This window comes from Pseudonaja textilis, chromosome Z (assembly GCF_049901715.1).
Source record: "Pseudonaja textilis isolate UNSWEBS1 chromosome Z, rPseTex1.2, whole genome shotgun sequence".
Classification (NCBI taxonomy): Eukaryota; Metazoa; Chordata; class Lepidosauria; order Squamata; family Elapidae; genus Pseudonaja; species Pseudonaja textilis.
In genome coordinates this window covers 90569993-90596169 of record NC_142008.1, presented here as the reverse complement: position 1 = coordinate 90596169, position 26177 = coordinate 90569993, and the positions used below count along the sequence as shown (strand labels likewise).

The 26177-nt window shown below is 39.0% G+C and overlaps 1 protein-coding gene across 1 annotated transcript; it reads right to left on the bottom strand.

Annotated features, from left to right (window-relative positions):
• Window positions 1-761: 761 nt before the first annotated feature.
• Window positions 762-25149, bottom strand: LOC113447392 (transcription factor CP2-like protein 1). Its single transcript, XM_026717569.2, has 15 exons — window positions 24966-25149; window positions 22375-22526; window positions 20860-20933; window positions 20191-20296; window positions 19078-19184; window positions 17619-17771; window positions 16936-17046; window positions 16096-16193; window positions 15946-16000; window positions 13460-13553; window positions 12851-12941; window positions 11183-11265; window positions 10240-10385; window positions 6483-6534; window positions 762-4350 (listed from the first exon to the last, which is right to left on the bottom strand). The coding sequence occupies exons 1-15, from the start codon at window positions 25046-25048 to the stop codon at window positions 4313-4315; spliced, it is 1443 nt and encodes a 480-aa protein (XP_026573354.2). The 5' UTR covers window positions 25049-25149; the 3' UTR covers window positions 762-4312.
• Window positions 25150-26177: the final 1028 nt, after the last annotated feature.

The window sequence follows — 26177 nt, the reverse complement described above, 5'->3', positions numbered from 1 at the left end:
TCCTTGGACAGTCTGAACTTTCTGAGTTGACACAAGAAGAATATTCTTTGTTGTGCCTTTTTAATGATGGTTCTAATGTTAATGTCCAATTTAAATCCTGAGAAATGATAGCACCCAAAAACTTGAAGGACTCTACTGTTGATAGTGTGTTGTCTGATATAGTAAGAGATGGTAGACTAGGAGTGCCCTTCCTAAAATCCACTCTTATCTCTAGTTTTGAGCATTTTTAGTTTCAGATTGTTCCCGCTGCAACATAGGGTCAGTTGTTCAACCTCCCATTGAAGACTCATCACCATCTCGAATGAGAACAATGACTGTTGTATCATCTGCAAACTTACATATTTTAACAGAGGGATCTTTAAGAGGTGCAGTCATTGGTATAGAGAGAAAAGAGTAATAAATGGAGAGAAAGCACATGGCCCTGAGCTGGGGGAGGGGGGTGCCTATGCTAATTGTTTGGGTATTTCACACTGTTTCCCCAACTTTCCCTCACTTATTGCTTTCTTTCTGTCAGAAAGCTTATAATCTATCTACAAGTATGGATAGGGACAATTAGCTGAATCGGTTTAAGATGAAGAATTACTGGAATAACAGCATTGAAGTCTGAAAAAGGACCCATACATAAAAGAACCCCTAGGGATTGTCCAAAGGTTGGGTATTTGAAATTTATATACCAAATATATTTAGAACCTAACAATATAATGCAATTCCATGAATTCCTTTAGGAAACCAGTGTCAAAGCACTCACACAAGCACTTTTTAATTAAATAAACATTTTATTGAACATTTTAGTCTGGAACTATACAGTATCTGTTTCTGAATTTTAAGAATGCATTTATACAACTTGATACTTTGCTTAATGTGAAAAAGCTACTTTGGATATATGGAACATAATTCTCATCTTTAACAAATATATTAGGCATACAGGATGAAATCTTGCCATTTAGTCCCTTAAATATAGGCTATAGAGAAATCAGAATATTTCAAGAACATGGAATCTATTCATTGCTCCTGAAAACTGTTGTAGATGTAATAATGCCAATTTACTCAACCAAAATATGCACATGGATCAATGTGTTTCTATTTTATAATAATATAACCTTGATCAAGTTCATAGTGTAGGAAACTTGTTGCAAAAATTTTATCTAGTTGGTATTTTGTCACCATTAGAAAAAAAAAAACTTTTCCAAGAAGAGATTTGGAGGAACAGATTGAGTAATTTAAGTGTTCTTCAAACTGTCTTCCAGAATTAAGATTTGGATGCACAGTTAACGGACAAGAAATTCTGTTCAGAGCACAACCTATTTAACTGGAATTCTAAAATCAATGGTATACTATATTATAAGTATTAACTCTTTTTTGAAATTAATACTAGGTCTGTGGCATGTCAAATGCTTTCCATAACAAATCCATCTACTACAACATAAAAGGAACAGACCAAAAATAGTGTATGAAGATGGACAATTGACATACCATAATTAAAAGGCAATAAGTTTACATGTTCCAAATAATTCCCCTTGAGTAATTGTAGGTTTTTCCCCACTTTACAAAGGACAGATCTAGATTTACTGTATTGTACAATATTGCTAGCAAGATTTGTCAGCAACAGTAAATTTACCAATCAATACCTACCTGAAACAAGTCTGTTTTCCTCATATCCTGTACAACAAAACAGACTTTAGGAGTATGGTATATGAAGAAAGCTTTGAGTTGGTAAATTGTAATGTAGGTTAAAGCTTTCATCAATATCTGGGAACTGATTAAAATATTAAGGTCAAATTTCTGAATGTTCAAGTTTAAATGGGATTTCCTTTGTATAGGAAAGGCAAGATTTTTTTTTAAACACAGAAGTTACACATCACAAACTGGATCACTGTTCAAAAGGATAGGCGTGCTTTGTGCTATTGACTTAGCACTTCATATGTGTTTGCATTAATACATTATGTTTATCTGGTATAAAAATAGGCACTCTTGATTACTTTATAATTAGGCTGCTGCTTTCCTACTGTGCAGGATTTAGAAATCATTACCAACCCCCCCCCCCACCCACCCAGCTGGTAACAGATGGCAGTAAGATACAGTCATGTTTTAATATAAAAAGATTTAGACAAATAACAGCAATATCCAAATAAAAATAGATTTTTTTAAAAAAAAAGACTGCAGTTAATACTAATTGAAATCATAGTTTAAGCCATATGAATCCAGAAATGTTTCTTATGAAAAGACTTAAGATCTAATGGTTTACAGACACTTCTTTTTTGATAGATTATTTAATAGCAAGATTCTGTACACATTTACTCAAAAGTCAGGACTGTTTAGGTCAGGGGTCACCAACCTTTTGGAACTCGGAGACCACAAAACTGATAATTTTAAATCCCAGGGACCACTAACCGGATCTGTAGGCGTGGCCTAATTTGTGGGTGTGGCTTGGTACTGGGCATAGCTGGTATGTGAATATTATAAATATTTATATAAATACTGAATTTTTGATATATAAAAAAGAGCAACTTTTACCCCAAATCAGGCAAAGTAGGCAGGCAGATTGAGTTGCTCACAGAATCACAGATTCATTGAGTGATCTGTCTGCCATTGGCTAGCTCAGTCTGTCACATAAAATTTGCTTGCCATGAGTCTGCACTGAATAATAGAAACTTCAGTCCTAAGGGAGATTCAGCTGTGCTTAAAAGCAGAGCCAAAGATCTAAAGACTAACTAGAAAGCAAGAAATCCAACCATTTCCTACTTCCTAGCTAATCTAAATCTCCCAGCACAGCAGAACACCTGATGGTCAGAAAAATAACAATTTAGCAGGCAAGTTTGCTGTGTAAGGAGTGAGTGAGCGGGGAAGGTTCCCGCGGGCCATGTGGGTGGCACAGCCTGGATTAATTGCTTTGGGGGGTGCTCTGGGGGTGAGATTTCTCTGTCTCCCACTAAAATTTTCTTGCGGCCCACCAGTGGGCAGTGGCCCACGAGTTGGCGACTGCTGGTTTAGGTCACTAGTGGTTATTCATAGATAAGCAAATGAATGAGTGCTATCTAAACTATTTGAGGATAATCCAATCATTTCAATATTTGGCTTTTTAAATTAAAATGCTGACAAAAGTTGGCAACCAATATCCCATAATCTATATTTTATAAATGTAAAAACAACTCATCAAATGTTTGAAGAAGTGTCTTTACCTACCCTGGTGGTTAGAATATATAATAATTTCATATTTATGGAAGATTGTTACATAGTCTGATGTATCTTATCTTAACTCTTTGGATTTCTCCACCAAGAAACATCAATATCTAACTCTATTTTTCCAGTAGAAGCCGACAAAAACAGTTGGCACTTCTCCCACTGAAACTATCCAATGTCAAAATGAAAGAAAGCTACACTGACAACATTGCAACACAAAGGAGTGCACAGACAAATCTGCTTTTGGGTTGAGGGAAGGATGAGCAGCAAAAGCTAAAGTGGTTTCTTTTACAACCTAACATTTTCTGGCATTATCACACTGAACTAATCATTAATGAACACTTGAAAAGCAAAGCTCTGCATTGCTTGATTATTTTTATAGAGAAAGAAATTGGCAAAAGTAGATGGCCCTGCAGCATTCTCTACAATTCCAGGTAATTGACTGATGCGCCATCTGTGCAGTGAGCATGGCTGTTCACCTTCATCACAGATGCTGCAACCATTAGTTGTGGAAAGGACCCAACCAAAAAACATGGGTTTTTTAAAAGTATTTGCAAATTTGACTGGAGGATAAGCATTTCCCATACAGAAATATTTTTGACTGTAGCTTGCTTTCCCATACAGCAAAATTAGTCTGTGATAGTTCCCATCCCTCTTGCAATGGAGAATTATTGCCCTTGTAAAGGATCAGCTACCCATTTGTTCATTCTCTTAAAAGCATTTTATCAGGTTTCATCACTACAGCAAATGTAAGTCTGATAACATCTTCCTCCTAACAGAAAATGTGGACTTGCGCAAATAATATTAGAAACAGATAATTATGCAAATAGTCATTTTGCTTGCAACATATTAGATAATCAGTTGATAATATACATCATTCTTTGGAGTCTATGTAAGTGAGGTGACATGGTTGCCACTTTCTTTTTGCAAACAAATACCGGAAAAATCCTTGTAGTTTATTTCAGTACTTCCTGTTGCTAAAATACATAACAGATGATGTCAGCCTTGAGTTATTTGGTGTAGAGTCAACTTGTGGAGTATTGCTATTAATATTCTTATTGCGCCTGCTTTTGCGCCTTTCAGCTCCCCATCTTCTTGCAGGCCAGCAGCACACCGTCAAGGAGGTCCTAGTCTATTTTAGAACTAAATGGTAGCCTTCTGCATTCTGTACTGTAGTGACACATAAGACAAGACAAAACCAAGTCAATTTTTAAGTAGTTCCTAAAAACGGAGTTTTCATCCTTTCTTAGGATGGGCCAGTATTGGGTAAGCATGGGGTCTGCTTTTATAGCTTATTAGTGGGAGGGAAATCAAATAGATTGCTTCAAAGGGACATTTTGAGTAGTCTTCAAAAACCTCTAAGGGAATATTTATGCTGCAATATTAAATGAATTTGCTGTGCCTTACATACTTAATTGGATAGGTATAATACTTTTTTCAGGACTTGGCTGCCTACCACTCTATGTGCAATATTCTCCTGCTGACTTAAAGAAACGCCTTGTTTTATGTAGTGACACATTGCAAAGCAGTAAGGACAGAAAATTCAGTAAATCCCAGGAATCCTAAGCAGGTTTAGTCTGGTCACTGCTTGAATCCTGTTCTGTAATACTGGGGTAGGGTGGGAGAGGGAAGTGGGGAAAATTATACAGCCCCCAAGAAGGTGAAGTGCCAGGTGATATTACCGTGTTTCTCATAAAATAAGGCCGGGTCTTATATTTTTTTGAGCCCCGAAAAAACAGGCCGTCTTTTGGGGGGTGACTTAATTCCCCCCCCCTTGCATCCTCATCTAGAGCGCCCCACGGGCAGCCTCGCCACCAACCGCTCCTAACGGGTGATCATGGCGAAGCGCAGAGAGCTCCCTACTCCCACCAAACACCTTTGCTGCAAATCCAAGTCCTTTGGCACCTGCCGCTGTTGCTTTCCCTTCTGACCATCCCACCACGTTTGGAGCTGCCACTTCCATGTTTGGAGTGCCACTGCCATTTGGAATGCCGCCGCCATTCGGAGCACCGCCACCATGTTTGGAGCTGCCACTTCCGCGTTTGGAGCTGCCGCCGTGTTTGGAGTGGCGGTGTTCTGAATGGCGGTGGTGCTCCAAACAGCAGCAGTGCTCCAAATGCGGAAGCGGCAGCTCCAAATGCGGACATGGCAGCTCCAAACAGTGGCAGTGCTCCAAACAGCGGTGGGGTTCTAAACACGGAAGCGGCAGCTCCAAACGGCAGCAGTGCTCCAAACAGCAGTGGTGCTCCAAACATGGAAGTGGCAGCTCCAAACGCGGTGGCGGCATGGGCAGAAGGGAAATCAACAGCGGCGGGCGCTGAAGGTCTTGGGTCTGCCACAAAGGTGCTTGGCAGGAGTAGGGAGCTCTCCGCACTCTGCCATGATCGCCCATTAGGAGCAGCTGGTGGTGAGGAATTGCTGCCCACGGGGTGCTCCTAATGGCAAGTCCCCCCCTTTCCCCCCATTTTGCATGTTTTAAAATAGGCCTAAATTTGGGGGGAGGGGCTTAATTTCATTTTATGCCTAGAAAACATGCTGGGTCTTCCTGTTGGGGGAGGTCGTATTGTTGGAGAAACATGGTACTACCTCCTGGTTTCTGTTCCTCTGGTGGGATGTATTACAGTGTGTATTAGAGGGAATACAGATAATCCTCAATTTATGATCACAATTGATCCCAAAATTTCTGTTGCTAAGTGAGACTTAGACTAAGTGAGGTTTGACCCATTTTATGATCTTTATTGACACACACTAAATGAATCGCCGCAGTTAGGTTAATAACATGATTTTTAAGTGAACCTTGACTTTGTCAGAAGATCACATGACCCTGGAACACTGCAACTGTCATAAATATGAGCCAGCTGTCAAGTGTCTAAATTTTGATCACATAACCACAGGGATATGCAACAGTTGCAAATGTGAAAAACGATCACAAGCCGTTTTTCAGTGCTGTTGTATTTCGAATGATCACTAAATGAACTGTTGTAAGTCGACTACCTGTAATAATTTTCACTAATTCCTCCTCTTTATATCCTCATGAACCTCCTAGAACAGAGTTGAAGAGGGTGAGGTCCGTGAAATGAAGAAGGGACCTCTTCTACACTGTTTCAGTCTTGTAAACAAAAAGCACATTTCTGGAGTAGAAATTTGGGTCCACGGTGTCTTGGACATTTTGGCAACTGAGAATATATATCCAAAATTGAATGATGGGGTTTTTTTTGTCTACACACACTCAGGCTTCAATAAATCTTATCAGTCCTGAAGAAGCCAGAACTCTGCTTCTATTCACAGGCAGATCTACCTACCTTTTGTTACAGCTGCTATGAAACAGGATTCATCTGGAAGATTTCTGACCATCTGTGATAACCAGGAGAGAACAGTGAAAGGTTAGTTCTTGGCTAGACTCCTAAATGTCTGCTTAAAAAAAAACTCCAGTCTGATTTACCGGAGATGGGAAGATGGGGAGCTCAGCTACAGATGGTGATGGGGTAAAGGGAGATTGTTAAGACATATAAAAGCCAGTGGCAGTATCAATAGGGGAGGTGTGTGTATATGTGTACAAAGAAATAGATGGGCTGTAAAAGGCTCTTGAAGGTGGGGTGGGGAACTTAATAGAAACGTATTTTAGTTTGTCTGAAATGCTGTTATATAAGAATCCTCCAAATGGATTGTGCAAAGTAAAGTGCTTCTTAGCTTAAGCAAAGTGGTTTTGAACTGCTGAGTGACCAAAACTTGCATTTTTTATTTAGAGCAAAGATACCAAATTTGGTTTGTGAAGGTCTCCGGCATGGCATCTGTCTACTACAATACTGTGCATATGCTATAATTACCTCTCAGAGTCTAAGACAGGTTTAGACCCATCTTGCCTTTTTGTGGTTTTAATCTTTTAATTACAAAAGAAGACAGGAAACTGGTTTGTTGCAGAGCAAAACACCTACAGTCTCGTTATTTTGTCCAAAAATAGTTTGGGTACCCAAAGTTAAAATCACGGGGCTAGAACATTAGAGTTCTCCTAGTCTAACCCTCTGCTCAAGGCAGGAATCCTTATATCATCCCAGAAAAATGGTTGCTCAATCTTTTCTTGAAATCTCCAGTGGTGGAGCACCCACAACTCTGATTAATCGTTCTCATTGTCAGGAAATTCCTCCTTATTTCCAGGTTGGATCTTCCTCTGACAAGGTTCCACCTATTTTTTCTTGTCCTGCCTCAGCTGTTGTTGAGAATAAATTGATCCTCTCTTTCTTGTGACAGCTCTTCAAGTATTGGAAAACTTCTGTCCGGTCTCCCATAAGCCTTTCGTTAGACAAAGTTTCCTCAGGCATTCATTATATGATTTAGCTTCCAGACCAGAGGTGGTATTCAGCAGGTTCTGACCAGTTCTGGAGAACCAGTAGTGGAAATGTTGAGTAGTTTGGAGAACCGGCAAATACCACCTTTGACTGGAGATTTTACAGTATCCTTCTGCTGCCATGCCCACCAAGCCATGCCCACAGAACAGGTAGTAAAAAAAAATTTAATTCCACCATTGTTCCAGACTCCTTATCATCTTTGTTGTTCTTCACTGCACGCTTTCTAGGGCCTCAGTATCTTTGTTGTAACATGGTGACTAGAACTGAATGCAGTATTCCAAATATGGCCTCACTCATGGTGCTACCATTTCCTGTGTTCTTGATGCTATCCCTCTCTTGAGGCATTGGCTTTTTGACAGCTATGGCACACTCCTGACTTATACTTAAGTGTTGGCCCACCAGAATACTTAAATCCCTTTCATAGTTACTACTATTGAGCAAGTACTGCAAATCCTGTACCTCAGCACCTTGTTTTTCCTGTCTAAGCACAGGGCCTTACTTTTCTTGCCACTGAACTGCATCTTGTTAGAGTCCAATGCTTAAGCCTGTCAAGACCCTTCTGAATCTTGAGCCTATTTTCCAAAGTAAGTAATTTGTCCCATAAATTTTCTTTACATATAAAAATAATGGTTAGTTGCAATCTAAATGCTTCCTTTGGGAATGCATTCTTTCCATAGGAAAGGAAGGGAAGGAAGGAAGGGAGGGAGGGAGGGAGGGAAAGAAAGAAAGAAAGAAAGAGAGAGAGAAAGAAAGAAAGAAAGAAAGAAAGAAAGAAAGAAAGAAAGAAAGAAAGAAAGAAAGAAAGAAAGAAAGAAAGAAAGAAAGAAAGAAAGAAAGAAAGAAAGAAAGAAAGAGAAAGGAGAAAGAGATAATCTTCTTAGTCAATGGCAGAGTCCCCAATTATAATGAAGGAACGCTCTGTCTGCTCCCAGCCAGCCACCTCCATGGCTGTCAGTTTAGAGAGATTCCGCATGTTCTCAAGTGTGTTCATCAACCCTCCAAAATTGGGATTTCCAGGGTTCAGGAAAAAGGGGAGTAGCAAAGTGATTGTTTCACTAGTTCATAATATGGCTTCCATATTACATGAAATTGGTTCTTGTGACTTAGCACGTTGCGTGACCTCTGCCAATTGTGGTAAGGTAAATAATAATAATCCATGGTGCGTGCCAATTAGGAAGTCTCCAACTCAGATCTCATTTCTGTCAAGAAGTGATGAAGTGGCTTTAGGCAAGGAAATACTTTTTTTTTTTTTCAGAAATCTGCAGCAAAGCAGGGATATTTTTACTGGTTTGTCTTTCTGGATGGTTGGCATTATTTTAACTGAAAATAATCTATAAAAATCACTGATAGCTGTTTTGGTCCATAAGAATTTTTTCCCCAAAATAAAATTGAATTTTTTTTTAATGACTAATAACTCATTACACATGCACATGGATTTTGAGCTACCCAGAATTCTTCCATCTACATCTGTATGCATGGTGATAAAGCTTGAGTCTACAGTTGTTAACTGTTTTAAAATGCAAAGCAAATGGAATTAATGCAAGAAGGTATATGTGTTGTGTTTGCAGTTCCCAGAATTTCATGCCATCATGAAGCCAAATTGGAGAAGGCAAGATTAGACCAATAACCCCTTTCAGAAATTCAGTATCTATTGAGAAGACAATTTGAAAAGGCTGTTTGGCTGAGAAAGATTACAATTAACTTCTCTTCCCGCTTCTGTCCACAGCTAATTCACTTCATTTGGAGCAAATTTTAGGTTGGATTGTGTGTGTTAATTCTATGGAAATGTCATTGAACCTAGTGTTTTCTAGATATGTTGACTATAGGTTTTGGAAGGACGCATGAGAGCATGAGGAAGATGTGTCATGTGGATATTGTTCTAAATTTTCACAATCTGAAATCTAGGAAAATGCAGTAGCTGAAACTGTGATCTGATCTGGATTCCCCAATCAAGCAATGCCTGTTTATAATATGTCCTTTCAAGCATATTTGGCCATAATCCATTCTCAACTGCTGAAATTACTTTATGGAAGAAGAAGAGTCCAATTCATTGGTTTCAGCCAAAGTTAAATGCTGGCAGAACTCACAAAAGATGCTGTGGACTGAACAAATAAAGTCAGCAGAGGGCAAGAAATGGCTGGTTTTATCCATATCATATTTGGGATTAAACTATTATCTCCACTTTACCATGTTTATATAAATAGCAAAACACATCTAATTAAATCCTACTTAGTTTTTCAAGAAAAAAAGCTGGAGATACAGATATGTGAAAAAAAGCTTATCCACTTCTAAACTTACTACTAAACAGCATGAAAGAATACCTAATAGAGTACCTTGTTTAATGAGGTGGGTAACTATGTAATAAGCAAACAAGGAAATAGATAAATAGTGACTGGTCACAAGATCCTCCCATAATGCTATTGATAAAGAAAGAGACAGGGATGCTATGGGACTGCCAGGACTTTCCAAGTACAAAGATCAGCAGACGTGAATGAGGGCTTTAGGCCCTTTGAAGTGATCTTTGCAGCCAGAATCTTGTTGCATTAAGCAAAGATTAATCTCCTTGAAAGTCCATGGTCAGAATATTACAAGAATAATAACTGTGATCTTCCTATCTCTATCTTTTAATCTTTGGAGACAAGGATTCAGTCTTCTGTGTTTCGGAGAGGTATGGCTGAATAAGGCTCATTCTTAAAATAAGTCTGAACCATACCTGATCATTAACAAGGATGTGAATTCCTGTAGGCCCCTGTTTGGAAACTTGCTGGACCTGATTGGCTGGGACGCTAAGCAATTCTGCTAATTTATTAGTCAGCTCCGTGGCAGTCAGTTCCTCCAGATATAATTCCTGGTATATAACTTTTGGGAAAGAAACATCAATGCGTGAAATATTGTGCAGTTTTAAGAAATACAATTTTAAAAAATGATTTATACAACAATTATGTGATCGGTGCTTAAAAGTTGTGAAGGAGAGACTGTAATCTCCCAAAAGAGCAGCATAGCTCCCTTGAGCATCATTGTGCCTGCAAATTCCTCCCCTGCTGCTTGCCACACTCCACCTCATCTTAATTTGTTTTGTAGACTCTTTCATCAAAACCAGAAAAAAGAAACGCAACCACCTGGCATGCTGCAATGTAAAACACCAGCTTCCATCATCCTCATTGCTTCCAAGAATGCCTCAAAGCCCTAAATGATTCCCTTAGGCATTCTTAGAAAATGGTTTGGTGCTTTGTTTAGAGCAATGCCCTTCTGGCAAGAAAAGCTGAGAAGGGACAATGAGTACTGACTTTGATCAGTTTTGTTCTGGGTAAATTAGTGTTTTTGCAACCAGCTACACCTGCCTGGGAACCATTTTGTGAATAGGGAAAATGTCTTCCAAGACAGCTGTAAGTTGCTGGAAAATTCCAGAGCCTCTTGTTTCAATGCTTTGCCAGATCGGTTTGTTGTTTTGCTTAAATTTACATAGATGCCACTTTTCAAAGCTGCTGATATTAAGCAGAACATAAACATAGTACGCAATATTGCATATTTTTAAAAATGCAAAGCACTGAATGTGTGGCTAAAAGGCCTCCTCAATCAATGGAGATGTGTTCGGATTGCTTTCTGGGAGGTGCATATAGGTACCCAAAATCATGTGTGAAATAATTCTGACTTACCAGATGCCGGGTTTGGGGGAGCATTGTTCCCACTTGTTTCTAGTTCCTTGGACACATAAAGAATGAGACGAGGGCGCACAGTCCTGGAAAAACAGAAGGAAGTCAGGCCACTTTCTGTGATGTACCAAGACCTGGCAGGATAAAATGATTTCAAGGATTAGCTACAAAATTCTCACCAGCTGGAAACTCATTTGATGGTGGCAGTGTTGAGAGGGGATTTGTGGGAGGAGCAGCCTAAATAAAGTCAAGAAAACAGCCACAACTGTGCAACTGAAGCCCCGCTTCCTTTTATAATTCAGGTGAAACAAGAAGGACCTCAGTCACGTAGAACATAGTAAATGATCTATGTGACTGAGGTCCTGCCCCTTTTACCTAAATTATGAAAGGCTTGGGGTTTCAGTTGCGTAGTTGTGGCTGTTTTCTTGACTTTTTAGTCCACTCCTCCCACAGACACACACACCCCCAACATCTCAATTATATGGTTGCTGAATGGTATGAGTAAGCTAGACTTCTAAGTTCACAAGTATCACATATATTTTTACCGCAAGCTTGGGATGGCCAGGGACAAAAAAAAAAGAAAGTTTAATAGCCTGAAAGAAAATGGAATTTGACCCTCTTCTCAGTTCTCAGATTAAGGAGCCCATCCTCTTTTATATTTGGCTATTCTCTGAGCTTGTCGATCAGAAAGGCAGGCAGTTCAGCGGTTCGAATCCCTAGCACCAAGTAATGGAGTGAGCTCCCACTACTTGTCCCAACTTCTGCCAGCCTAGTAGTTCGAAAGCACGTAAAAATGTAAGTATAAAAATAGGGACCACTTTGGTGGGAAGGTAACAGTGCTCTGTGTGCCTTTGGCGTTTAGTCATGCCAGCCACATGACCATCGAGATGTCTTTGGGCAGCGCTGGCTCTTTGGCTTTGTAACGGAGATGAGCACCGCCCCCTAGGGTCGGGAATGACTGGCATGTATATGTGAGGGGAACTTTTACCTTTATTCTCCCTAAGCTATTTTTATAAATTTCCCCATTTTTTTTAAAAAAAGTATTAATTTGGGGAGAAGAGGGAATTGAATAAATTAAATTAAAATTCAGTTGTTATACTGACAACTCAATATAGCTAGCAGGTTGTAAAACAGTATGGGAAGGTATATTTAGGTTTAAAATAACAATAATTAATATAGAATAGGAAGATACCTTGGAGGTTATCTAGAACAATTGCTCAGTGCAGGATTCCCAAACTAGCACATGTCTCCTAAAGGCCATCCAGCCTCTGAATGCATGAAGACTCACCAAAGGCACCTATCTCCTAAAGGCCATCCAGGCCTTTAATGCATGAAGACTCACCAAAATATATAGCCTGTCTCACTAGCTGGCAGCTCAAATAGTCAGGAAGCTCCTTGTTTGTCTAATCTGAAGTCCTTCCTAATAGTTAAGCCTTGGCTCTGGTTTTCTTCTCATGTAATCATTGAATCACAACAATATACTTATTTTGAGAGTGGATTAGATTTGATTTTACATTTCATCATGTGTTTATATTAAAAGTTCAAGCTTGACCTTTGGTGACTTCATGGGCTGTTTTGTGAACTTTCTTTGGTCTCCTAGGACAATAGTTTCATTCTTTCCCAATGTTTATTTCTCCTTTAATCTTGCTACCTTTATTCATAACTCCATACCTTGCTTTTAGAGCATTTGAAAGTCTAATCCCATCTGCCATTCCACAGATCTGTACAAGATCATTGCGGGACAGTTTGAGCAAATCAGTACCTGCGGGGAGAAAAGAATTTGAAATTTGCTGATAATTGATCATTTTCAGGGAGCAAGGCAGAATTGGATAAATGTTTATTTTGCTATATTCAGATCCATCACAATGCACAATGTAGTTACAATTCTTTTTTTTCATATTCACAATATCAGAGACTGGCAGAGCCCATTCTTCATTATTATATTTTATTGCATGATTAATATATAGGGTGTCTTGCAGAGTAACTTAAGAAAAAAAGAAGAAGAAACATCTAAGAAGAAAGTTGTAATTTAAATTCAGCTTTGGTATTTCCTTTATCCTCTACAGAATAGTAGATATATATTTCCTAATTTACGGAATGCTGGAGAAAACTGGGAGGTTCTCCCTCACTTAAGAAATGTGTGTGGGGTTTATTTCATGGTCTGATTTGGGAGGCCATAAAAGGCACAGGCCTGGGGGGAAAAAATGCAAAATTGCAAGGTTACACAGTCTTGGATGAGTTTATTGGCATCTTCACCCTGGAGAAGAAAAGAAGTCTCACCTGTGTAGCTGGCAAAAACCCTGGAATAATTGGAGAACCTGTTTTTGAGTAACCACTGTTGAGTTTCCAAAATGGAGGCACTTGGACTCAGGGTCTGAAAACAGGCAGACAATTTAACAGGCATCTTTAACCAAGTCCACCAAAACAGGTTAGAAGAAACTCTCTGATAACAGATTCTTTGGAAGGGTAGAAGCTCTTGTCTAGACTATTGGGTTTTTTTCAGGGCCAAATTGGATCGCAGAAAATTTATTCTGGAACTGAATTAGCCCTTATGAATCCTGTAGCCATATTTCATGATGTTCATATAATACATTAAGAAGCCATCTCGTTCCAAAAACCTCTGACAAATGCAATAATTTTAAATAAATGCTTTCTACACAAAAATAAGTGTCAGAACTCCAATGCATCTTTTTTAGTCGTTGGCCCTCAAATTAGCTAAGAAGTCATATTCTCTGATTAAAAACCTCTCCTCCTTAATCCAGATGATTATAGTTGATTACTGATTCATGGGGATTAGGAAATTCTTCAATGCATGCTGGAAATATGTTTTTTTATTATGGTTCATGTATTAAGAGTAAGTGTTGCTGTCACATGAATTGTAGAAAGTATTTTACTTCAATATCAATTAGGTAGCTAAGTAATTCACATTCTGAGGGATAAAGACCCCTTTCAAATGTGAAACAGTTACTTTGAGTGCAAAAGAACCCATGCTATTTTTTCTAGCTTAAAATACTTCCAAAAGCAATACAAATACTTTCATTTGTGGTCAGCAGCTGTTTCAAACTCAAAATAGGCATTTTCAAATTCAGAATAGTTGATATTTGAAGTATTTTGCCCACTGCTAATATCTTGCTCCATTGCTATGGCTCCTGATTACATGGGTAAATATTTAGATTTTCATTTTGTAAACCACATGAAAACTATCAGAATTTTCTTACATTTATTGTAACAGTTGGAAAAGTTAGAAGTAATGAAAAGGAATTCTCAAAATCTGTGCTTTAAGCAGCTTCATGTACAATAAATTCAGTGCTCTAGGCAAAATATTGGGGAGCCACCACCAACCTGCAGATGCATTGAACTACAGCTTCTGACATTTACATATGTGGAGTCTATTGTAGTAGGAAAAACTGGCTATGGCAGAAGTGTATAATGTAAAGCAGAAATAGTGAACCTGGGGTCTGCCTGGTGTGCTGACCAGGGGTGGGATTTACAGGTTCACACCTATTCGTTAGAAGGTTGTTAACATTCTAAGCAGTTCGGAGAACCGGTTGTTAGAAGAAATTACTGGCCTAATCCTGTAAGAAAGGCAGGAAGGAAACATTCTGGTGTTGCTTACAGAAACTGTCTTTCCGTTAACCCTTATTACATTCTTGGCAGGACTAGACTTCCTATCTCTGGAACTTCTCTGGAGTTTTTTTCCCCTCCTTTGATGATACTTTGCTTGTGTAGAGTGACCATTCAAAGTTACAATGACATTGAAAAAAGTGACTTATGACCCTTTTTCACACTTACAACTATTGCAGCATCCCCACAGTCATGAGAGACCAGGCGAGAAGATGCGTGCCTCGATGTGAGTGATATTGAGTTGGCCCTGCCCAGCCATTAACATGGCCACCAAGCTACATCTACCAAATAAATCATGCCCACAGAACTGGTTGTTAAAAGATTTGAATAACACCCCTGGTGCTGACGTGAAGTTCTGGGTATAACTTACAATTAAGCTAGGCTTAATGATGTTGGGAATTGTGATTCAGCACATCTGGAGCAATAACCCTGGAGCAATAAGCCATCGGGAGCACCAAGTGTTACCCATTCACAATTTAAGACAATATATTGTAGGTAGTGGATGAGGTATCCTATGAGTTTGTTCCTCTTCCCAATAAATGAATGTTGGGAATAGCAACACCATTTAGCTTAACATTTTAATTAAAATGTTGATTAGCCAAACATCAATTAGCTGCCAATTTGGGGTATTTTGGATGTTCTTTCATAAACTAAATTTCATCCATTTTTAAAAATTAACTGGAAACAAAATGTTACCACCAGGGGGCACCCTTACATTGTGTTTATTTGAGTGCAAAGTAAACACAGACAGTTTATTCAAACTTTTGACAATCCCAGCTGACATCACCTATTAGTAGATTGTGTGGCTTCATCAGTCTAGTGTCTTTGTAAAGACAGTCATTTCTGCTGATCATTTTAGTCTACTGCTGGTAATTTGCAATATTCTGCCCTAAAGCAGGGAAGGCAGGATAATTAGCAAGGTCATCAATGATCAAGTCATCTCATAGTTAACTAGTAGAATGGTTCACAAAATGCAACTTCTCTGAAAGCATTTGCTTTAGTTTACTGAAGAACAGGATCTGGACAAATTCAAAATACCAAAAGATCCACCTGGATTTTATTTAAACTTCATTTATTATATTTTAATAAATGAATAGTTTATGCATAAACAGTTCCACCTGCCTACATGTACTATTCGTTACCTCTGCCATGCTCTCTGATGAGCTGTCCAAGGCATAACTGGGTGAGGAGCAGACCCTGCCAAAAAGAGCAACAAAGACAGTTTAGCTTACAGATATCCCAAGACCAAACTAGAGAAGGAATGCCGTTACAGATGGCTCGGCATAGCGTACCTTTCAGGGGTCTGAAGTTTGAAGGGATGTGGAGAGACAAGACCAGGAGTTGGTGGAGGACTATTGATATTGCTGGAAACTTCAGGCCAAGGGGCACACTAAGGGAAAGCATAGGAAGAAATAGATGGGAGAAAAGAAATGTTAGATCCTGGAATTTGCACTCTGCAACTGCCGAATTTAAAGCAAGTTTATCATTTTGAAATTAAGCAGGATATTGTGGGAGAAGTCATGGCTGCTTGGCGTGTTGGTATTGACCATCCCAAGTGACATTTTACTGCATGCTTCATTAGCAAAGGTATGAATGCATCAGATTTTTTTGTATAATCCCAGCTATTATAGTCTGCATAGTGTGTAAACTAATGGTTTAGTGAAATATGTGAATTCAGCCATTGTAGCTTATTCAACAAATCATTGTTAAAAATAAACCAAGGTGTGTGTGTATGTGTGTGTCTCTCTGTGTGTGTGTCTGTGTGTCTGTGTGTGTGTGTCTGTGTGTGTGTGTGTGTGTGTGTGTGATCATCATTTTAGCCATTGTGTATCCATTGCAGGATGAAGCCCTCTTCCGCATGTTTCCAACCTATAAAGTCCTGAGCTTTCTTTTGCCAATAGGGCCAGCAATACTTGCTGATGTCGTCGAACCATCTTGTTTTAGGAAATAAACATAGATAATGTTGTGAAATGTTATTTTTGCCTTTTATTTCAACCCCATAAATTCTAGATTCTAGGATTCTTCTTATCCTTGGACTGACTTCCTTATGCTGCTAATGAAAGTAAATTTTTAAATCACACAGAACTCTTTAGCAAGACAGCAGAAAAGGATGCGAGAAGAAGCACGAGTACCTCTGTCAATACTGTGCTGTCATATGAGGGCTGGTACTTCTCCCGCTCCTGGAGGGACTGTTTTTCAATCTTCTCCCTATCTGTTTTCTGTTTCCGGTCTGCTCCTTTGGGCTGGGGAAAAAACAGCCTCACTTAAAATATAGCAGATACTCAGCAACACGTGACTCATGTCAACTAATCATGCATCTCATGATACTTCTCTGCATATAATAATGTATGTTGGATAACTAGTAATAGAACATATGACCAACCTCTGTTGATGGTTTTATCTTCTGGACAATCTAACATTCTTCCTGCTCCTTAGATCCTCAATGTTCACATATGAACAGTATTGCCCAAGACTGTTACCACCCAACAAAAATGCATATGGATCAGCCTTTAACTCAGCTCTCATTCCATTTCCAAACAGAGAAGCCTGCTTGGCAGCAGTGCTGGCTGAAGAATACGTGGTGCCCTTAGGCCAATGTGAAGATTTCCATTTTTAGAATGATTTGGAAGGAGGGATAACATTGGCATCCCCTAAGGTTTGACACCCTCCACTTTAACTTGGCAATGATTCTTTAACTCTGTCCTGCTTTCATTATACTGTATCCAGGGCAGGGAACAGGAATTGTAGTATTCTTGTAGTAGGAATCTTTACTTTCAACCACCGTGTTTGCTCCTACTGAGTCAGGCAACATTACCTTGAAGACTTTGATGAGACAGCTGGCAGAGTGCAAGTGTTCCATGTGCTCGCCCTTCTCATTGGGCTTGAAGGTGTCAACTTGGATGCGAAAGGGGACCCCTTTTTCCCCACCATTCTTGCGAAGTGTGAACTCAGTACTAATGCAGTGGACCTGTTTCAAAGAAGGAAAGAGGAAACAGACAACCCACTCTCAATTGGGAAAAATGCTGCTGGATCAGACCATAAGCATATCTAGCCAGCAGATGGTCCCCAAGTGGCCAGTGAAGGACCTGGGCACCATGCTTTCCTTCACACACCATTGGTTCCCCATAATTAGTGTGGAGGGGCAATTAACTTTCTGGAGGTAATACACAATCACCAACTAATCAATTTTCTGCAGCCTTGAAATTCATAACAACTTGTGAAATTTCCTGTGATCAGCTGGAATGAGAACACCGATGGCTTGTTGTAGCTGATATTGTTGATCTTGATATTGGCAATCTGCACAGTTTTGGGGTAGAACATTTTTTTAATGTATCACCCTGGTTCCTTTTGTGTGGAAAGCAGATATTTTGATATTGATCTACAGCCTTTCTTTTCAAAGCCAATTTTGCATCCCCTGTGCATAAAAGCTGGGGTTATACAAATCAATTCTTGCAATTTGAAGGTCATTGTTTAAGAAGCAAAAACATCATTTGAACACAAGGAAGTGAAATTAGCAGGTAGGGTAGTCACAGGGTTGTCCGAATATAATAAAAATTGTGAGGGGATAATTGGTGGAGGACCCCCTAATATAATCTACTGCTCATTGACCATGAAATGTTCACTAACTTAGTGAGTTAGAACAAAGAAGAACTGATGGCTGAAATCCCAAATGAGGAACAATCCATGCTGAGCCATTTTGTTGCAGATTCCCCCTCCTCCATCTTTTTCATACGTATTCTACAAATTTCTATCATCATACCAGATATTATAATAAAATGATTTGGGCTTATTTGTTGTGTAAAGCAGTGACAATTTCAGAATTATGCGGGAAACAAAACTAGGAAGAGCTGAATCACAATATTGGTGTGGTCTTGTGGGAAACCTGCTTTTTTCTTATTTTTTAATAAGATTTTTATATTACCTTTATTTTATAAGTAACTCAAGGCAGTGAACAAAATAGCATTTCTTCTTCCTCCTAGTTTCTCCACATCAACAATCCTGCGAGGTGAATTCAGCTGTCCCAATCCTCACCCAGCCAGCTTTCATGCCTATGGTGGGACTAGAACTTATTCCCCTAGTTTCTGGACCAGCACTTTAACCACTACATCAAACTGGATCTTTTTTTTTTCCTGATTATTGGTGTGGGGGGGAGGGGGGAGGGGCCTTTCATTGCTTTTAAGCCTGTTGTAAAATCTGCACTCCTGTTTTCATAAAAGTAAATGAAAGGGCAAAGGGATGAAGACAAACCAACTGACCAGCAGGTTGCTACCCACCTGCACAAAGACCGAAGTGCGCTTAGTTGGGTCCCACAGGAATTCCACAGTATTGAGCAAAGTGGAGGGCATGTGGGGCTCCAGAATGCCCACAGACATGGGGATATCTACAACAGGCCAGAAAAAGGAAAAACCTATCAGAACCATAAAAAGGGAGCGAAGGATCTGCGGGGCAGGGTAAGGAGAGGAAGCTGCATGGCGTTAACCATGGAAATCCCACTTCGATCAAGAGTGTTTCCGATACTTTTCTGCCCCACACCAAATTGCTTCTCAACTTTTTCATGGGGATGGTTGGCTTGACAATCCTGCAGTTCCCTTTCCAAGGAAGGAAGTGGGGGAGAGGGTCTTGCAGGGTCAATAAAAATCAACAGGATGGTCACCACTCTGCCCTGAAGACTTTGCCTCTTGTAAACAAAAAATGCATTAATGATCATATTTTCTTGAAAAAAATAAAGGACAAGCCTGAAGAAAGAGCAAATCTGAAAGAGGACCATAAACATGTTATGTTTAAAATTTTTGTTTTACAAATAAAGCTTCAAGTGCAAAACCAAGACAATAAATAAAACTAAAGGACAGATTTCTATATCTTGACTTTTTTGACTCACTAAAGGGTACCTAAGTGCTTATAAGGGCAGCAAGTGTGTGTTTTTAATTAGAATGCTCCTATTGTGCGGTGTAATGGATGCAGGGGATGGCAAGTATAAATTAAAGTAGAAAGGTTCTGCCAGCCAAGCACAGACTAGGCATAAAAATGGGGAAAGACAAAATATTAGATGGTGGTGAAACAGCAGATAAGCCAAGAATTGTGTCCCAAAAGCTTGTAATGGGAGTGTGGTAGAGATTCACTTAACAACATTGGTAAAAAGGGATGTAAAACTGGGCATGATTTACTTAACATCCACCTCACTTAGCAATGAAAATTCTGGTAGCAATTGTCATCATAAATCAAGTGTTATCTGTACAGCAGAGCTGAAGTGATCAATCCGTTTTTCTCTGTTCAGAGCAGGCATTCTCACAATTACAATATCTTTGGAAGATTTCTATGAAAGCACATTCCAAGTTAGAGATTTAGGTAGATAATACCACTTCTCCCCCTTTGAAAGTACACCTTACCGATATCCAGGATGCGGTCACCTGGCCTGTTCCATCTCCATCCCTCTAATTGCTGGTGTTCCGTGTATTGCAGTCTTCGGTCATGGAAGACTACCCTGATTACACTCTGATCAAGAAAGGGGGGGAGGGGGAGGGAGGGGGAGGGAGAGAGCCAACATTTTTTAAATCCATTTGTACCACCAGAGTGTTGCATTGAGTCATAGACAACTGGTCCTTCTTTAGGCTGCACATAGGAGAAGTTATTGTGAGATTGCTTTAATTAGATTTAATGGTTGCACTACTCATCACACCAAAGAGATTTTTGGGGTGGTGGGAATGAATTTTTGGACTCTGCGATTTTTGCCTCAAAGACACTGAATTGGTTGAACTATACAAAGTTCTCTTCTGATTAATTTTCAGTCCACTATCTATTGAACAAGATTTTCTTCAGACAAACTCTGCAAGCAAATCATGATAGGAGTACTCAAGATCTGAGAGTTCCTGAAGAAAACAATTGTTTCTCTGGGAAATCATGATTAATTATGGGTTCTACCCATAGGCACTGAATTGGAACTTTTAGAAAAATAGTAATATGTTGCGTGAATGAGTTCCATAGTTTGTTATAGGATGAAGCTTCATGAGGACTCAATTTTCAAAAATGCCAATCAATTCTCCTATCCTATGCTTTACCTTCAGCAGCTTCCGTCCCTCAGCAAATTCACCTATTTTGGGATTACACAGCATCCGGATTTCATATGATTGCCCTGGAAAATAATAATACAGCATGTGGAATGTGAGATTGGCCAAATATGCCAAACATTGCCCCAAAATCCAAAATATCATCTTTTAATGTTCCATGTTTGTTCTCTAATACATTTTCAAATGCTTGTTATTTAAAAATACAAAAGCTATTAAAAACATTACAGCTGAATATTAGTTTATAATTTTTTCTTCCTTTTATTAGGACTGATGTTTATATATATTTTAAAATGCTGGGTGTGTTTTGAAGTAGAGGCAGTCTTAAGGGTTGAGCTCTTACATCACGGGTGTCAAATTCAATCATGTCACTTGATGTGACGTATTGTGAAATTTTTTGCCTTTGCAGAGCCAGGGTGGGCATGGCCCACATATGACCAATCCAGGCCGCAGGCCGCCAATTTGACAGGTCTGTAAAATGGTGCTAATCTATGATTTGCTTAATCATACTTGAAAAACCCATGACTGTGCTAAGACATAAATTCACCAAGCATGATAGCATAGTTCATATCACATATAAGCAAAAATATTCCAGTTATTTTACTGTTAATCTTACATTTAAATTGATCTTAATCTTAATCCAACCAATAACAATCCATAACCGCACTTCCACAGACCATCTATAATTTTGCTTTTAAAATGATCTGCTCCACCTTGTTTGTATAAGTGTTTCTCAATGTAAGCAACTGTCTGGATTTCAAAGTCAGTAGGGAATTCTGGATATTGAAATTCACACAGCTTAAAATTGCTCAGGTTGAGAAATACTGAATTATATGAATAAATATATTCACAGCAAGCAATAAAATTTTAAAAACATCCATTTGTGAAAATAATCTCTATTTCAGTAGAATTTATTTCTATATGTCTAAATTCAGTTGCTAAAACACAACTTGCATTCTTGTACCAATGCTATGCTGTGTTAGTGTTAAAGGCAGCCAAAAAGAAGTAACCCATTGTGGAGACCCAACCCATGCGGCTAGTTTTTGGTAAAATATATTGTGCAAGCCTTGACAATGAGTTAATTCAGTAATCAGATTAAGCATATTGTGTAAACACAGTATACAGTTCTAACAAAAGATCTTCTGCTGGATAAAATGCAACCTTTAGCTTTTAATTAGAAAGGCAATCAATCTTGCAATGTGTTAGGATTTAAATAGTTGAAAGCCTTATTGTTACCTGGTTCAGCTGTCAGCTCATGGAAGGTCTGTAATTTACCTTTCTCTTCCAACAGTAGAGACTTTGGGTGGTGTGTGTGTTTGTGTGTGTGTGTGTGTGTGTGTGTGTGTGTGTGTGTGTGTGTGTGCAGTCATTTTTGTGTCACAATGTTATATAGGCCGTGGAATCTTGTCTGTACTGTGTTATGTTTACCACTAGGGGGAAGTTTTAAGTAGAATTTGGTCACTTTTCTTCTCTCTCCTGCACCACTTCCTTTGATTTATAAAATCTTACCTTGGTTGAGATAGGTGAGAGTTTCCTCATGTTGTTTGACAGCTGGAGAGGTAACAGCACACAGAATATACTGGAAAGATGGGCAATGCTGCTCAGCTGATGTTGAAATGTTTGGTTCTTCCTGCTTTAAGAATGGCAGTGCCAGTGGCTCTCTGCAATAGCGAAAAGGATATGGATAAGAGATAAAAGAATGTCACTTTGGTGTAGTGGTTAATCCATCAGACTACAACTATGAAACAGTTGAATTGTAATCTTGTCTTAGGCACAAAGCCAACTGGAGGTCAGTCACTCCATCTCAGCTCTAGGAAAGCAAGCAATGGCAAAGAATTCCAAAATTTTACCAACAAAAACTTCAGGAAGTAGAATTTACCAAGAGGCTATTTGTGTGTGTTTGTGTATTTGTGAGAGGGGGGAGGGAGGGATAGATTTTTTGAAGTAAAGTTCTGAATCATAATATGTTCAGAAGCCACAAAATTACTGCCAAAATATACTGTTCAATTTTTGTAGCTACCCATCTTACTTGTGATTCTGGATAGTTCATATAATTAAACGACTATAAAACAATAAACATTAGAAAACACAATAAGTACCACCATTAAAAGTAAAAAAGATAACCAGCAGGAAGTTACACGTCATATGTAAATCAACACAACCATCTTACAGACTTCACATCACCACTGTCTTCCCAACTATGATGACACAACACCATGTCTTCAGAACCTTTTAAAAGGCAAGTAATTTTTGTAAGATCTTGCTGTAAATAGCTATGTAGTAGCTAAAAGGCAGGACGATGAAAGGAAGAGTTACAAAATGCACTTTCTCTAAGATTATTTGTTATTTTTGCATCTTTTTTTTCTTTTTCCTTTTGCAAATAAGCAGGAGGTAGTAGTTCACTGCAGCTTTCTAATTCTTGGTTGCTTCATGTTAACAATCTTCCCTTCTGAATCCTGCACTGATTGTAAATTCCTCAGCAGGGCACACGCTCAGAAACACTTAATTTTTAGCACATCACAAATGTCAGGGTCTTTATTTAGCATCTACTTTGGATCAGCAGATCTTACAGTTTTAGTAAAAGCCAGGGAAAATTTTTCAAGTACACCTGTAATACTATGCAATGATAATGCACTTACTAACCATTATTTGAATGCTGAGTCTCCATTGGTTTGTTTACTTTAAAATTAGTTCTCTTTCACATTCTGTTCTGCACTGATATTGTTACAATCAATTTTACAAGCGCATGCTGTTTGATGTAAAATATATAATTAGTCTTTATCACAAAATATACCAGTACTAGTTATTAGTAGCAAGCAACAATTTTGAAGGGGAGGAGTAAAAAGAGAAAATTCTCTTTCCCTGTTCCCACAGGTGTTCTATAGAAGTCCAGTTTTCCATTTCATATAAAAAGGCTGCATCATAAAAAGGCTATTGTAAATGTTGCTAGCCAAATTACTAATAATAGGGTGGCCTTGGGCCAATGGATGACTATCTACTTAATGTATTTCACAGAAACATTTCATGCTTTCTGGAATTGATTTCTGACCTTCAGCTTTCAAAGTGAAATGGTTTATTAATATATACAAATGTTTTGGTGCATGGCCACAATTCTGGACTTCAAATGGCACCTCTTCCTCTTGAGATGCCATTAAAGTGAGCTAGTGAAATAAGGTTCGGCTACAGAAGCTGGAGGTCTTATAAGGGAGAAGAGTAGTTGTAATGCGCGAGAGTGTCAAAATTAAAAAGGCTGCAAGGGCTTGTGCATGATTAATATTTGTGTAGAAGAGGATACTTTAATACTTAGGCCCTATTTTTCACAACAAAACAGCCCTTCAATGCAATCCAAAACAGATAAGGGAAGAAAAAGAGGGGGTGAAATAGCAATTCCAGAGAACAGGGGCTCTCTGCATAATAGGAATGATGGCAGTCAGGGAATTCGAACGGAATTAAGAAAGGCCTTCCTATTAGCCTCCGAGCAACATCCAGCTCCTGCTTCTCAAGCAAGAGCAGAGCATAGATGGGCCCCCACATTCCCTGCTATGCCATTCTTAAGCTACCTACCTGTCCCCCAAAGTTAAAAGCGAACATGGTCGAAACAAGATCTGTCACGTCATGTGAGTTTATACCAGAGAAACGGACAAGATGTGTTGTTTTTCTTTTTTCTTGATCTGGCTCTGATACCAACACTGCATTCCCTTCACTTAACCACATAACGGGAAAAACAGTGATGGTCAGGTCTAAGTGGCTTTAAATTTAGAAGAGACCAACTTGTGGATGGGAAATCCTTTTATCCAGGATAGCACCATGCAAATCCTATGTGAGTAGAACGACAGCTCTGCCTATGAGGTACTGGGAAGAGGAAGGGAGAGAAACATTGCAAAGTCTTCACCTTCTGTGATAGTCTGTCTGATAGGCGGTGAGCTTTCCAGGCATTCTCTTGAAATAAACAAAATCCTGGAAACTGAATCAATACAACTATTTCACATATACCCAATCATGAACAAGTTAATTTACTTGCATGCTACCCCCACTTCTTCTTACAGATCTCGGCTGCTGGCATAGCTGGAAAGAGAGGAGTGAAAAAAGAAGTTGCTCACCTTATGAGATTGTTCCCAGGACAAGAATACATTTCTCCCGGACTTGGCCAGTAATGATCAGGTTGGCTATGCCAAAAAAGCATGACTGGTGGATTTCCAAAGGTAGACTAGAGAAGTGGCAGGAATTCAGGGAAGGGGAGAAGTCAAGTCCCAGCTCTTCAGCAGTTACTTAGTGCTCTGGAGTGTCATTTCTTTTTTCTTTTTATGCACCTGCCGGCCAAGTAGGTGTGGTCAAAGAAAGGTGTTGTCTGATTGGCTGAGGTGCTATGGAGAACAAGTCTTCTTTTTTTTTTTTTTTACACTATTTCCCCTCTGGTAGACCAAAGCTGCATAATTTTGACCATTAAATGACTTCTAGTCATTGCCAAGAACCAAAATATATTTTCTTGCCTCTGCAGAGTCATAAGGAAGGTATGAGATTTGTGGGGAGGAGGGAAGAAAAGCAAAGAAATGTCAGGAAGGTAAGGCCAGTCAGTGCTTCCAACAGTAGGTAAAGATTCACCAAATGTGAATCCTTAACTTTTAGTACACATTCTGAAAAAAATCCCTATTAAATGAAATAAAAAGGTGTGGGATTTTTAAAACCTTCTTGTAAATAAAGAAAGAATGCAAAATAGGTTTTTTTTAAAACACTAGATCAATATTTCTTCACCTTGCAATTTTAAAATATAGGGACTTCAACAGCCATCTGGCTGGAGTATTCTAGAATTGAAGTCTACATATCTTGAAGTTGAGAAGCATTGTACTACATCATCATTATCATAGTGCTACAGCAAACTGAATGACAGAAAAAACAGGAATTGGAATGTGTTTACCTATTAAGTGTTTTATTTTTTCAGGTGCAGTTCAGTTAAAAAAGCCAAGGCGACAGCAGAACATAAAAAACAAGCCATTGTTCAGATGGGTTGTCTCGATAGGATGATTCTGGAATCCTTGCATCTTCCAGTCCACACACACACACATTCCAAAACTTTGTTCGTTTCAAATGTTTTTACTTTGCAGTTTAGCAGGAAAGGCTTTCAGGGGAACTTCCAATGTATCACTATTAAGACAGGCCCAAGCCTGCCCAGTTTGCAAGGAGCTGCAAAGGAAAGGATAGTGTTGCTAGTTGCTAGCAGAGCAGTGGAAAAAATCCAGGGTAACTATCTATCAACCACACTGAAGATATAATCTCATTTCTCTTCCTCTCTACAGCCTTATGGCAGAAATACC